Raw genomic sequence first — 14,733 nt, forward strand, 5'->3', positions numbered from 1 at the left:
TGTGAGTTAGTCATGCTTTGCTTGTGTGTGGCAGCGCATTTAGGTTAGGCTGACTGCTGGAAAAGGACCACCCAATCTTTGCAGTTGACCTAACAAGCTGCCACCAATTCCAAGAAGAAAATTCATTAATACCTTAATGAATGAGAGTTGTTTGCATTGCCTGAAAATATGTCAGCTACAGAATCTTTGCCTAATTTGATTCTTATAGGGTCAGTCTGATTCCATTAGTAATTTGATAAAAAGCCGGAGCCAGTTGGCTCCGGACCAGGTGTCAGCGTGCCCCCCAGCCCACCAGCTCAATGCCACGCTGTGTAATGTTGCTGTGCTCTGTAAAACAGATGTTATGATTTACTCCAGACATCCTGCATTTCATTAAGGAGTGAAGTAGTCAGTTATCTCATTCACTTAGTTTTCAATGGACCAATCAATGGACTGAACATGTGTGGTCTGTAAAATCTGATCCCAGGTTTAGCTTTTACTTAGAGTATGTGCTATAGAATGCCATTACCCCCACCACACTTACCATTTTCTCTTCTACACAGTATGTCTCTCTGCTCTTTATATTTATAGATGAATTATTCTAAATCACATTCCCAAGGGACAATTACTTGTCATTATTTTCAGATATCAGTATTTTTCTTCTTAAAATACTATTGATCTTATAATTCAGAAGCTTGATATAATATTTAATAAATTTATCTGGTGCAGTTAAGCCAATTTTCTCTCATTGGTTTTTTAAGGTTACAAACTGATATTAAGACTGTGAATGTGTGCTCAAGGATGAGAGACGCTAACTGAGTACCATCTCCTGAGAGACAGAAAAGCAGCCTCTTTGGTCTGCCACTCCCAGAGCATTTCCACTCATGGTTTTGGCCATAAACATGGGATAGGTAGGTAGGCAAATGAATGGGCAGACTTATCCAGACATTCAGCCAACCATCCATTTAGGTTCTTCTGTATCTCATATCTCATGTCTACTCTATGCCAGTAGATAATAGATAATAATAAATGACAAACTCCTTCAGTGACTGCCTACTTTGAATATTGTGTTTCAGGATAAACTGTTCACTATATTTTTCCACACCACTTTTTTTGTTTCCAGTGCAATTCTTTTTTTTTTAATGTTTTTATTGATTTCGGAGAGGAAAGGAGAGAGAGACAGATACAAACATTAGTGATGAGAATCATTGATTGGCTGCCTCCTGCACACCTCCTACTGGGGATTGAGCCTCATTCTCTAATGCATTTTAATTTACTCTTTTTAAAAATTAGAATTCAATGGAATGACACATGAAAGATCAGCCCTCTTTCTTTTCTTTTCTTTTTTAAGTACCTTTCATTCCTTTCTCCTACACCCTAATTAATATAAATTGCTTCTTTCATTTTTTCTCTTCCTCCCCCCAAAGTCAGAAGAGATAGTAGACAGTGGTGTGGTATGGAACTGTGGCCAGCACTGAGGGAGAACTCTTCTTAGTCACTTTTTCTTTAAAAACTATAAAATGTGTGTCAGTTAAACTGAGCATTATGATTACTTCACAAAATTGCATTAAAGAAAACATGTATATGAAAGATCAGTCGGAAGCCGAAAACCAGGTATTACAGGCTTTATTAGGAGAAAGACCTGCTGGGCTGTCTCACACCGGGAGAGCAGCGGCCCTGACAGAGGTGAGCGCTCCTTTTGAGGGGAGGAATGAGGAAAGAACAGGGGCTTAGGGTACTCGGCGTGCGCTGATAGGTGATTCAATGTATAGTCCATATAAGGTACAGAATTGGGCCTCCTGGCATTTCCGGGCTGCAGGCTGTGTCATGATTACCGTTACTCTGCCCGCCATTTCGGGGAAGAGGTGATCTATCAGCATATAAAAAGCTTATGTGCAAATATTTTATGCTTCAGGGATTATAGCAAAATTAATGAATTTTCAGGTATATTTTCTATTTCCTTAGGTTTCTTTTATTTTTTAGCTTTGCTCTATACCAGTGATGGCGAACCTTTGGAGCTCGGCGTGTCAGCATTTTGAAAAACCCTAACTTAACTCTGGTGCCGTGTCAGATATAGAAATTTTTTGATCTTTCCAACCATAGTATAAAAAAGATTTATATTTTTGATATTTATTTTATATATTTAAATGCCATTTAACAAAGAAAAATCAACCAAAAAAATGAGTTCGCGTGTCACCTCTGACACACGTGTCATAGGTTCATCATCACTGCTCTATAGACTTAAATAGTAGTGAAAGATTATTTTTTCAAATGTGTGATGGTTTGCGGGGGAGGAGCCTTATTTGGTAATTGTGAATAACCTGGACTACCTGGAATCATTAATAGTTTGGACAATGTTATTTTCAGTCTATCTTCATTACACTTTTCTTTGCAATAATATATATATATATTAGAGGCTTGGTGCATGAAATTCATGCACTCAGGGGAGTCGCTCAGCCTGGCCTGCACCTTCTCATAATCTGGGAGCCCTTGGAGGATGTCTGACTGGCGGGAGCAGGGGGAGCGGGCCTAAGCCATCAGTTGGACATCTTTAGTGCTGCCATGGAGGCAGGAGAGGGTCCCGTCACTGCTGATGTGCACACCAGCCACGGGCCTGGCTCAGGGCTTTTGGCTGAGCGGCACTACCCCTGTGGGAGCACAATGACCACCAGGGGGCAGCTCCTGCATTGAGTGTCTGCCCCTGGTGGTCAGTGTGCATCATAGCGGCCTGTCATTCCACTGTTCAGTGGATTTGCATATTAGCCTTTTATTACATAGGATTTAATGAATTTTTATTTTAAGAATTTGCAAAGACCTGCACATAAAAATTAACACACAGGTAAATTAAAATGATTTTTAAATGGCAAAGCATGCTAAACTTTGTAAGATTCCAAATATAAAATAAGTTTACCATTTGTCTGAATAGTAAATTTTAAAAGTTTAGCCTAAATTTATATTAGTTTCTAAAAATGTGGGTTGTAAAATCTAAATAAAGAAATATATAGTGAAAATTTTCTTTGTTTTAGTTATTCTATTAAGATTTACTGCATTTCATTTTTGTCAAAATATGATAATTACTTTGTGGATTTTTCTTCTTGGTTTAGGTGCCTGAAAGTAGGATGATGTCCAATAGTTTATGATCATCAAAACCAGAAAGAATCAATTTTTTAATATAATGGTTTAAAACTTTCTGATACATTCATAAAATATTTGGAATTAAATTTGGAATAAAATATTACTGTGTTATTCTAATTTGTCTAAATACTGGTGTGGATTTAATTGCAATAGTAGAATTAGTTATAATAGTCAAATAGTAGACTTTCATATGGGGTTATTACATTTTTTTTTCTTTTTTTCCCAGCTATTTTACATTTTATTGATTTTATAACCCTTTTAATAATGTGCTATATGTATCAAATCATTTGCATGGCCTGAACATATTTAATTGATCTGTATTTCTGCTTCAAAACCCAGAAGCTACTTTTAATAATAAGCGACTCCTTTCCTTCTTTCCTTCCTACATTCCTTTCTTTCTTTCTTTAAACAGGCCTTTAGTGAGTTTGAGATAGAGCAGCATCAAGAATGTGCTTACGATCACTTGGAAGTATTTGATGGAGAAACAGAAAAATCACCAATTCTTGGACGACTATGTGGCAACAAGATCCCAGAGCCCCTAGTGGCTACTGGAAATAAAATGTTTGTTCGGTTTGTTTCTGATGCATCTGTTCAAAGAAGAGGCTTTCAAGCTACACATTCTACAGGTCAGCAAATTAGGGCCCTGCTTCTCTTTCCTGACTAAGGGCCAGCTTTTCTTCCTGTGAATGCAGTGGGTCCCATAACAGGATCCCACAACAGAGTAAATCTCACTGAAGCACTGTCTAGAACAGTGGTTCTCAACCTTCCTAATGCCATGACCCTTTAATACAGTTCCTCATGTTGTGGTGACCCCCAACCATAAAATTATTTTTGTTGCTACTTCATAACTGTAATTTTGCTACTGTTATGAATCATAATGTAAATATCTGATATGCAGGATGTATTTTCATTGTTACAAATTGAACATAATTAAAGCATAGTGATTAATCACAAAAATAATATGTAATTATATATGTGTTTTCTGATGGTCTTAGGCAACCCCTGTGAAAGGGTCGTTCGGCCCCCAAAGGGGTCGCGACCCACAGGTTGAGAATCGCTGGTCTAGAACCATGCAGCATCCGACCTATCTAACTTTTATCATTGATGAACATTTAGGAAGCAACCTAATAGTTTGGTCTGATTCGTATTCAAATGCATTATGATCAAGTTGAACTACATATTTCTAAATATTTCTATAATGTATTATTAACTGTAACAATTTGATTTATATGCCATATTTAACAGATAGAAAATTTATAGTTTGGTATTCAAAAATTATGTGTTCTCTAATCCCTACTAGTTAGTTTTCGCATTAGTTTACTTTTTAATCAAATTTGGGGATCATCTGTTTTATAGAACCTTATTTGTTTCCCCTTTTATTTGGCATGAAACACAGAAGTTCTGTAAGCCTAATCACTAATATGATTTACAGATTACAGCTGTTCTACAAGTCTTTAAGAAATAAACTATAATTTACAAAAATATGGATAATTTTAGGCAAACATGTAGAATAGTATTTTTATATCTTGGATCCAATTTAATAATATATTCCATAAATGTCTAGGAAATGTCATTTTTTAAGTCTTTTAAAAAAAGAAATCAGTTAATTGCAGATGTTTACTAAAGTCATTTAGCTTATAGTGACATCTAGTGGCATTAACTATGTCTAAACTATTGAGACACGAGAGAAATCTATCTTGGTATAGAACAGTATAAAATGTCTACATCAACGATTTTCAACCTTTTTCATCTCATGGCACACATAAACTAATTAATAAAGTCTGCAGTGCACCAAAAATATATTTTTGCAAACCTGAAAAAAAATAGATATAATTTTAATTCCTTCACACTGAACAGCTATTGTGTTGGCTGTTGTCATATTTTTATTTGACAATCTAAGGCAAAAAAAGTCAGTGCCCTTGACTAAATAGTCAAGTATTGCATGTTTTAAATATTCTTGCAGCCCACCAGTTTAAAATTACTGGCATGCATACTTATGAAACAATTTTAGTGCAGTAATTTTTGTCACAGTTTCATGCTGATTGCTTTTATCTTTTTGTTTCATTTTGTTTTAGAAATTTGAATTTTAATTATTTTATTGTCCAATATTATTTTTCACTCTAGTGTATTTTATTATAAGCATTAGATTTACATTGAAGGCTTTGAGAATGTGAATATTAATTGTCAGGATAGTTATCTGATTCATAGTAGTAATAATAAGATTCATATGTAATATAAAGTAATAATTTTTTTATGATTAATATAAATATTTTGGTTTGAGAAAAATCTTTCATGGACCATAAATTTCATATTAATGAAGGATTTTCCATACATTTGACATTTACTTTTAAATATTTTTCTGATAACTTGTCATATGTTGAAGGAATTTGGAATCCCATTACTCTGTCAGCATTTTTCTAACAGTAGAGAGGTCATGGTATATGAAATTCTGGCTATCACAAATTTCAAGAATGCAGTGTGACAACATGCTTTCAAAACTTTCAAAATAGTTGATGATATGGTATTTTTAAATTATCTGAGTATAAATTCCTTTTTTTAGCTTGGTAAAAATTTTCTTTAATAGGGAAACTTCTCTTTGTACTTGTCGTAAATGGAAAGTAAAAATTATGTTGGTACATCTGAGCTCTTGGTCCAACTATGCCATCACCTACCTGGGAACTTGGAAAAGATACTGTCTTCGGATCTCAGTTTATTCATCTGTAAAATAATAATTTCAAAGTTTCTTATAGCTACAAACTCCATGACACCTTAATGTGCCTGGCATCTGCTCATGGAGTCTATTTGCAGTGTTTATATTCCCATTAAGAATCTATTAGTAAGAGGAAGAGATCAACCAAAGGACTTGTATGCATGCATATAAGCCTAACCAATGGACACAGACACCAGGGGGGGTGAGGGCATAAGTGGGGGAATGGGGGGGGCAGCAATGGAGGGATAAGATCACATATGTAATACCTTAATCAATAAAGAAATTAAATAATACATACATAAATAGATAGATACCTTTTAAGAGAAAAATTTAAAAAAAGAATATATTGGTAGAATCTAATTCTCTACTTTGGGGGGGAAATTTTAAAAGATCTCTGTTGTTAAAAGTATTACATAGGTCCTCCTAACCTCTTCCAGCCCGCTCCCATCCACACCCTCCTCAGGTCCCCACCACCCCATTGTCCCTGTCCAGAGGTTATGCACATATGCATACAAGTTCCTTGGTTGATCTCTTCCCACCCACCCTCCCCTGCCTTACCTCTGAGGTTCAACAGTCTGTTCATGCTTCTAATTAAAGTTGATATTCAATATTAATTTCAGGTGTATCGCATAGTGATTAGACATTTATATAACTTACAAAATGACACTCCCAATAAATCTGGTACCAGCACTTGAGGCACATACATATGCTTTACAAACATTGAATGCTCAAAAGAGCTATAGGATATAGATATTATTTTTATTTTTTCAGAGGAAGACATTGAAAAATCTAGAGAAGTTATTAATTTTCAAAGAATTCTAAAATTACATTAAAGCATGGATTTTATCCTAATTTTGTCTCCAAAGTTTATGTACTTTTACTGTATATTTTCTCCTAATGTACAAATTTTGGATAAGAAAGGAAACTGTTAAAAAATGGATTATTTTAAGCAATAGGTAAAGATTGCATGCTTCCTTATTTAAGTTTTAAACATTCCCTCAGTCCAAGAAAATCTAGTCTCCTTTTTTTCCCTATGCAGTTTATACCCATTCATAAACCCACGAGAACAACCTCGATCTCGTTTTATTAAGCAAAATGTGCCTTGGATATTGTCCAATCCAGCACTGTCATCTCAGAAATGAGGATTCTGAGATGAGTAAAACTTAGATGACAACCACATAACAAAAATAACAGTTGGAATTAGCGTTCTGGCCTTCCAACTTTTTATCATTTGCTCTTATCAAAAATTGTAGGTTTTTTTCTTTATGTATAATTTTTTGCCCTCATTTAACCAGCTTTCTTGGAATTTTCTGGACACGTTTATTTTATACTGCTACTTTCTAGTAGCCACATCTTTTGAAATATTCTTATGTTCTGCCTACTATGTGTTTTTCCCCAGAGCTTTCTTTTTAACAAGTTTTTTCTATTCTGTAGTTTTTCATCAAATATTTATTGAGCACAAGCTTTAGATAGATATGTAAGGTATTAGTAATTTCTGAGGGAAAATTAGGAATTCAAGGGAATTTATTGGAAAATAGGAGTTTTCACCTGTGAACAGCTTACAGTATGATAAATTAAACTGATTTTCAGACATTTCTGAACTTCTGATTTAGGGCAGTTTCTACTAAAAAGACAGCCAAATCCAGTACTACATTTGTCCACTGTTTTTGCTACATTTATAAAGTGCTTATGCATGATTTACAGCCTTCTAGAATACATATGGCTATTATCAATGGACCCTGAAGTATGCATTTTAATTTACTTCCCTAAATTTATATTTCTCTATACAATTTTAATTTTATTCACAAGAAAAGCTTCTAACATTACAAATTTTGAAACCAGGTGATTGGAAATATGCTTTAATATAGCTTTATGGCTACTTTTCCTCAAGTTAATACTGTCCAAATCCACTGGAAATGGACTTCATTGCAGAATAGTGTTTTCCCCTGACAGTAGATCTGGTTTCTTATAGATCCAATTTTATTTTAATCTGGTAGCAATGTTATTGTTACAGTTTTAAATAAATGAATTGTAAGGAACAAATCTTTCCAATAAAAAGAAAAATCCGGTGTATTCGCTCAGAGGATGCAGCTATAATACAGGAAAAAAGGAGAAATGTGGAGAGAAAGTGATGTTTTAAAACATGGCATGGTCTGGTAGGACTTTTCTGTAGCACAAATCATCACACTTTCAATGCCATTTAAAAATCAAATGATACATTATTATGCTCCTTAGAAAGGAAATTATTTTGATCTAACTCAATTAAAGTAGAATGCCCACCACTAAAAGCACTTACAGGTCAAATTACAGGACCTCTCCCGGAATTTAATACTTTTTCAGGAAATGAACAAACTTGTCTTTCCAAATTAAAATGAAGGCCACCCCTGGGCTTCTCTTCTCTTCTTTTTCCTTTCTTATTGAGCTTCATTTTCCATTTCCCAGAATTCTGTAGAAGACGCTCTGGGAGCTTGCAAAGTGTTTTCAATGGATTTGAAGATGGTATTGCTGACATGCTAAACTACTCTGTTTATATTTTGCTGACTTGGTAAATGAATAGGGATATTTGCAGGAAGTGTGTTTACTCTATTTAAATATCTTCTTTTAAAGGGACCATGTAAAATGAACTATTGAACATATTTCAAAAGCCACTCATAAGCAATTGCCCCACGCTGGCTGTTATTTCCTGCTGATGGAAATGTTTCCCAGGCCAATCAGATCTCTTGCATACAATAGCCAAATGTTCGTCCTTTAAAAAGGTATCCTGCAGACTTAATCCTCTCTCCTTTTTTTTATGGAAAATTAATTCCAGATTTATTATTTTGAGCCATCCATAGGAACTCATGAAACTCATAGGGTCCATAGGGTTATTTGAGTGGTTCATAGGATTCAGTTGTGAATTGAAACAGATAAAAACGGGAACTTTTTGAAATATTTTAAGCCATTTTTTTCAAACTATGCAATTTTTTTGGTTTTCAATAAAATTGAATGATAATGCCTTCTGCCTTTTGCAGACAGCAATAACTTCTAAGTTGAGAAGGTAGAACATGGTTAGACTCCATTGGAATGGAAACTGCCCTGTTAAAGCTCATCGAGCTTACCTGTTTCATTTCTCACCTGGCAGAGTGCGGTGGCCGCCTGAAAGCGGAATCCAAGCCCAGAGACCTTTACTCACATGCGCAGTTTGGCGATAACAACTACCCAGCGCAAGTCGACTGTGAATGGCTATTAGTGTCAGAACGGGGCTCGCGACTGGAGTTATCTTTCCCGATTTTCGAAGTGGAAGAAGAAGCTGACTGTGGCTATGACTATGTTGAGCTCTTTGGTGGCCTCGATTCAACAGCGATGGGGCTTGGTCGATTTTGTGGATCAGGGGTAAATACAGTACCAACAGAATACCATAGCCATGATAAAAAAAAAAAAAAAGAAAGAAAAGAAAAGCCTATCGATTCATGCTTAACATATGTAACATGCAGAACAGCGGTGTTTTGACAAAAAAAAAAAAGTGATATATTATCAGTTTCCTAACACATTATAACACGCCTTACCACTTCTTACCACTTCTGGTCTATTTGCTTGATAATTTCAAAAGAGGTAGATGAATTCAGTAGTTATAATTTCTTGTTACCATCCACATTCTAAATTTTATATTCTTGGCTTTATAGTGCAATAAATATTTAACTTTTTAATAATATAAATGGAATATACTTAAACACACACATTTGACAATGTTGTCACCTTCCTAAATTAAAGCGCGCGCACACACACAAAACAAACAAACACGAATATGCTCCCCCATTCAGACTGACATTCTCTTTTCAACAAATGTGTTTGGTGGGAGTGGATGGTCCGCCACCGTGCAGATCAGCGGGATGTTATTCAACCGCAGGGGATCACTCTGCACAGGACACATTGCCAGGTACAGGCCAGAGCGTGTCACAATGAGAAATTTCAAAAATAAAGGGGGGAGCTTAAGGAAAGCCTCAGTGCTTTCTTTCCCAGAATCCTCTGCATCAATATCAAATCCACAGACTCAATATCTGAGTATATATATTGTTTTGACGACATTATCCCCAATTTTTTTATTGTCTATCAGTATCTATTGCTTAGTTAATACTATTAAATTCCTGTCCAAAGAGCAACTGAAATGAAAACAAAAACCTTCTTGGACTTCAATTATTAAAACTAGAAGGAATGGAAAGTTTGGGTTCTGGAAGTGACTCTGCCTCAGAGCAGCTCATGAAACAAGTTTAATGTCTCTTCATCCTCTCTGAGCCTCACTTTATTAATTTGTAAATCAAAGGAACTTGGCTTAAAAACTTGGGCACAAAACACCAAGTTCCAGAATTTGGAAACAGACTTAAGTATGCTCAAAGCCCAGCTACATTACTGACTAACTGGGTGAACTTGAGCGTGTCATTTGCTTCTCTGAAACTCAAGTTTTCTTATCTGTAAAATGAAGAAATCACTCATATCCACTTTCCAAGGTTTTAGGAGGATTCAGTTATATACCCCCCAAAAGTTCCCAAACACGAATTCCATGAAAGGAAAAGTGACTTATTCTGTTGTTTGTTTGTTTTCTTCAGCCACCAGAAGAGATCTATTCAAATGGGAATGCAGTTTTGATTCATTTTCACACTGATGACACAATCAACAAGAAAGGATTTCATATAAGATACAAAAGCATTAGGTATCAAGATACCACGCATACCAAATAACTAATACCAAAACCTCCTTCAGAAAATAAAGGAATGTGCATAACAGAGAGAAGACATCGTTTGTTTTTTTAAATGAAGATATTAGCACAATGTTTTATATAATAAAACTGAACAGAAGAAAGCTGTATGACCAGAATTATCTCTGCACTGAACGAGAGGTTGGCAGTGAACCTTGGTCAGCTTTGCCAGGGCATTTGAACTCCAGCTTGACGGTATGATTAAAGCTGGTGGAAGGGCATGACGTGCTTCAAGGAAGACTCCACAAGCTTTTGCTCACGGCTTGACGCAGATGCCTCACAAGTCAGACAATTAGGTTCAGGGTCTGTGGGCCTCCAGAGTGTTCTTTTTGACAATTTTGCAAGATTGGGGATAAATAAAAGGATCTTGCAGGTCATAAACTGGAAAACCCTCTCCTTGTTTCTTAGGATAATTGCTTTGGCGTTGTATCTTGGACACAGTGTAAACCAGATCCTTGTAAAATGTTGTGAAATAGGAGTCTTAAGGAGGGTGGTTTGTAATTTAAATGTAGGTGTGTCCAATGTTTGGAAACTGGAATATTTCAGCTTCATTATTTTCATTTGCAGGCCAGATTAACCTCTTTGAAACATAGATCATCTTGAGACCACTTTATTTTACTGATATTTTGACAACTTTGAAATGTCAATAGTTTCTATTATAGCAATTAAACTCTAGACATCATTTATTGAAGTGCTGAAAAGTGCCCAGTTGATCCGTAGACTCCGTTCTTTCAGCGAAAGTGCTGCCTTTTCACACCAAATCCAAGAAGCCTTGTGCTGGCTTATGAACTTAACTGGAAAAAAAAAAATTCCCAACCGGTGTGAACAGGATTCTTCTAAATGAAATGACTGTCTGGGTGGTTCATACTCAAGTTACCACTGCTGCTATTGTCTTTCTTTTGTTGTTGATCTGTTGTAGTTGTAGTTGTTATTGTTGATGTTGTCATGGTGAATGTTGTATTTAAAAAAATGAAATGAAGCGGAAGTAGGCCTTGTAAGAATTGAAAGATCTCTCTCTCTCTCTCTTTCCTTTTTTTTCCTTCCTGGGATTCACTTTAAGGAAAAAAATGCAATGTTGGAAAAAGGTTTTGTTCTGAAAGACTTTCTATGGTGCTATTCCATGAACATTTTTTTAAACAAAGTTTTTGACTTTGAGCCAACCACCTGTAGACTATGAATGTCTCCCTCTGTCTGGGTGGTGGCATTTGAAGACGAAAGACTTGTAAAATGTATCAAGAGTGTATCATCACAAGGGCAGCACTTGTCCTATGGAACAACTACTTATAATGCCTTAGAATTCTTGCACATGATCAACCATATCCTCCTAGAAACACATCTTTTGAAATATTGCACGCAATAGTGTATGTTAATTAGCAGCTCTATGAGGAAAATCCATTTCTCTGACGGAACATTGGGTATAAATATGTTGACCTGCTTTTGTTGTAGAAAATGATTTTCTGCTTTAAAGCCATGTGTGTTTTTAATAGTAATGTATGTATATGTGAGCTTGTCTGAGTGAAGCTAAAAGAAGGTGAAAAGTAGTGGGCGGTTTGAAAAGTTAAAATTTATGTGCCAAGTTCTACTAGAATCCTGTTTGAAGTAGCACCTTTCTTAGGCAGTTTCATGGACAAATAATGGGAACTTCTAATTATTATCGACCCATTAAAAAACGGCTCTTTCCTTCAGAGGAACTCTATTTTGATATGTTTTGATGTTGATGGAGATCACTCTATAAAGTAGCTTTGTTTCTGTTAGCTGTCCATGAATATTGAACATTTAATAAAATTGGGTATTTTTCTTCATTTTTACAAAATTAAACTATACACACAGATATAGTTTATTTGTTATTGTTTCCCTAAAGAATCTTTTCTTGCATATGAATTATAATATGTAAATACATTTTTAAAACCAATCTTTTCATCTTATTGAATGTTACTTTGGAAATGTATAACTATTGCCTGCAACGTAATAAGATTTTAATGGAGCTGACTTATTCCAGTAACTTCTATATTTTTCACTAATCTCCAAATAGCCAAAATTTATCAGGAATGGGAAAGAGAAAAGAAAAAAACACATGAACACCCAGTGTACGACACTATGCCCAGCCTGGGACTGGGCACACGTACTAGCTCTTTTTAACCTTGTGCTCCCTTTGACAACTGTGATGATGTTCTCATTTTCTAGTTCAGGACCTGAGGCTCAAAGAACACACATAATATTCCCAGGGTCACAGCGTACAGTCAGATGTTGAAAGCCAGCTTATCTCTTCTAAAAATCTGTGCTTGTCCTACAAAATGTAGTAAAATCAATATTAACGTATATAAATAGTGGATTTTTTTATGATGAAACTTTTCCACATTGAGTAAATTATAGGGTGAAATACATTAAATCTTCAGGATAAACCTATTCCTTTCAGAAACAGCATGGCAATTCGAACATCAACTGTAGATAGCTTTAAGGACTACAGTTAGTACTAGAAATATAAAAAAACAATAGTTTGAAGTTAGTAACCATGGGCCTTTTGTTCAAATAAATATTAAATTATTTTATCTGCTGTGGTAGGGAAATGTAGTGTTCTACTTTATGAAATATTCTGGATATTCCAGTTGACAATTAGGCTACAATGTGCTGCTTCAACACAACCGAGAAGTTAAAGTTAAAAGGTATTTAGAAAGCATATGGCGATGTCATAACTTAGGTCTCGAGTGTGGTCATTAATTTTTATTGTATCTTATGTCATATTAGTTCACTGCATACTAATTTATATTAATTCCACTTTGGCTTAAATGTGTTGTTAAATGCAAATGCAGACAGCTTCAATGTTTTGTTAATAATTGTTAGTTACTGTTCTAGACATTTTATTAAATTAATTTTGTAAATTATTTTCAACCCCTACATTACTATATTGGTTGTTCTATTTGCCACAGTTCTTACTCCTATGCATCGTGTACACAGAAAAAAACTGCTCCCACTTAATATGATTTTATTAAGTTATTTTTAAAAGTCATTAATCTAGTTTATTATCATGCCTTAATGTACCTTAATAAAACAACATTTTTAAACAAATGAATGAGAAACAGCAATTATATTTTGAAGCTCCCAAATGTTTCCTGTTTATATTGGCTGGATTTTGCTATCAAAGACTAAGTTTAAGATATTACAGTGTCATATTACAGTGTCAAATTCTACTCAATTTTGTTTTTAAATATCTTAGTCTCCTTTATTTGATTTCTATTACTACTGTATTTTTATGGGAAGCCTCAAATAGGAAATTTTATTCTTCCACACAGAAAATCTCTAAAAACATCTAATGATTAATTATTATTCTTTAAGAAGAATAAAAATTATTTTTAAAAGAAACATTAAATTACAGATTGCTTAGATTTAGTGAACTACAGTTGTGTGACATGCAAAATGACTTTTACTTAACAATTATCAAAATGTTTGGAAATTTTGTTCAGTGATAATGAGAATTAGATTTACTTTTTGAAAAACCTTTATGCCACTTGTTAAATCTGGCATGGGAGGAGAAGCAGGAAAAATAATTACCTCCTAAAGTTTTATAATTTGAACTACAGTAATGCCTTCTTTTTCTCTCTCCCTTTTTTTTAATCCTCACCTGAGGATATTTTCCCATTGATTTTTTTAGAGAGAGAGGAAGGGATATAGAGAGAAAGAAATATCGATGTGAGAGAGACACATTGATTGGTTGCCTCCCACCCCAACAGGGCGGAGGATCAAGCCTACAACGGAGGTATGTGCCCTTGGCCAGAATCAAACTCCGGACTCTTCAGTCTGTGGGCCGATGCTCTAGCCACTAATCCAAACCAGCCTGGGCATGCCTTTATTATAAGAAAAAATGTGTAATATGAGCTTATTAAAAAGGAAAAAAAGCTGGTCTGTGAATGAATGGGAGCATTTTATGCTTCAATGCATAGTGAATACTTAGCGTTTAGCCTTTTAGTGTTATTATAAAATTGAAAAATTTTGTCATTAGCTTAGAAAAAAATTGTTGATAAAGCTGGCTCTGATACATGCTGAGATATTATTATTAGTCTCTGAACTTTCTTTTGACATCTACTCTTTCTCATTGTCCAGCCTTCAACGCACCCGTCTTTCACTACCCACCATGGTATTCAACCTGAATCCAGGCTCACCACGTGTGATTTGAATTTGC

At 35.0% G+C, this 14,733-nt stretch overlaps 1 protein-coding gene across 3 annotated transcripts in view; it reads left to right on the forward strand.

Annotated features, from left to right (window-relative positions):
* Positions 1–13,622, forward strand: part of TLL1 (tolloid like 1) — a 170,855-nt gene extending 157,233 nt beyond the window's left edge. For all 3 annotated transcript variants that reach the window (XM_059697778.1, XM_059697779.1, XM_059697780.1), the window contains 3 exons: positions 3,527–3,740; positions 8,946–9,196; positions 10,408–13,622. In XM_059697778.1, the coding sequence (XP_059553761.1) occupies positions 3,527–3,740; positions 8,946–9,196; positions 10,408–10,539 (597 nt within the window). In that variant the 3' untranslated portion in view covers positions 10,540–13,622. The remainder of the gene's footprint in view (positions 1–3,526; positions 3,741–8,945; positions 9,197–10,407) is intronic.
* Positions 13,623–14,733: the final 1,111 nt, after the last annotated feature.

Source organism: Myotis daubentonii, chromosome 5, assembly GCF_963259705.1.
Source record: "Myotis daubentonii chromosome 5, mMyoDau2.1, whole genome shotgun sequence".
Lineage (NCBI taxonomy): Eukaryota > Metazoa > Chordata > Mammalia > Chiroptera > Vespertilionidae > Myotis > Myotis daubentonii.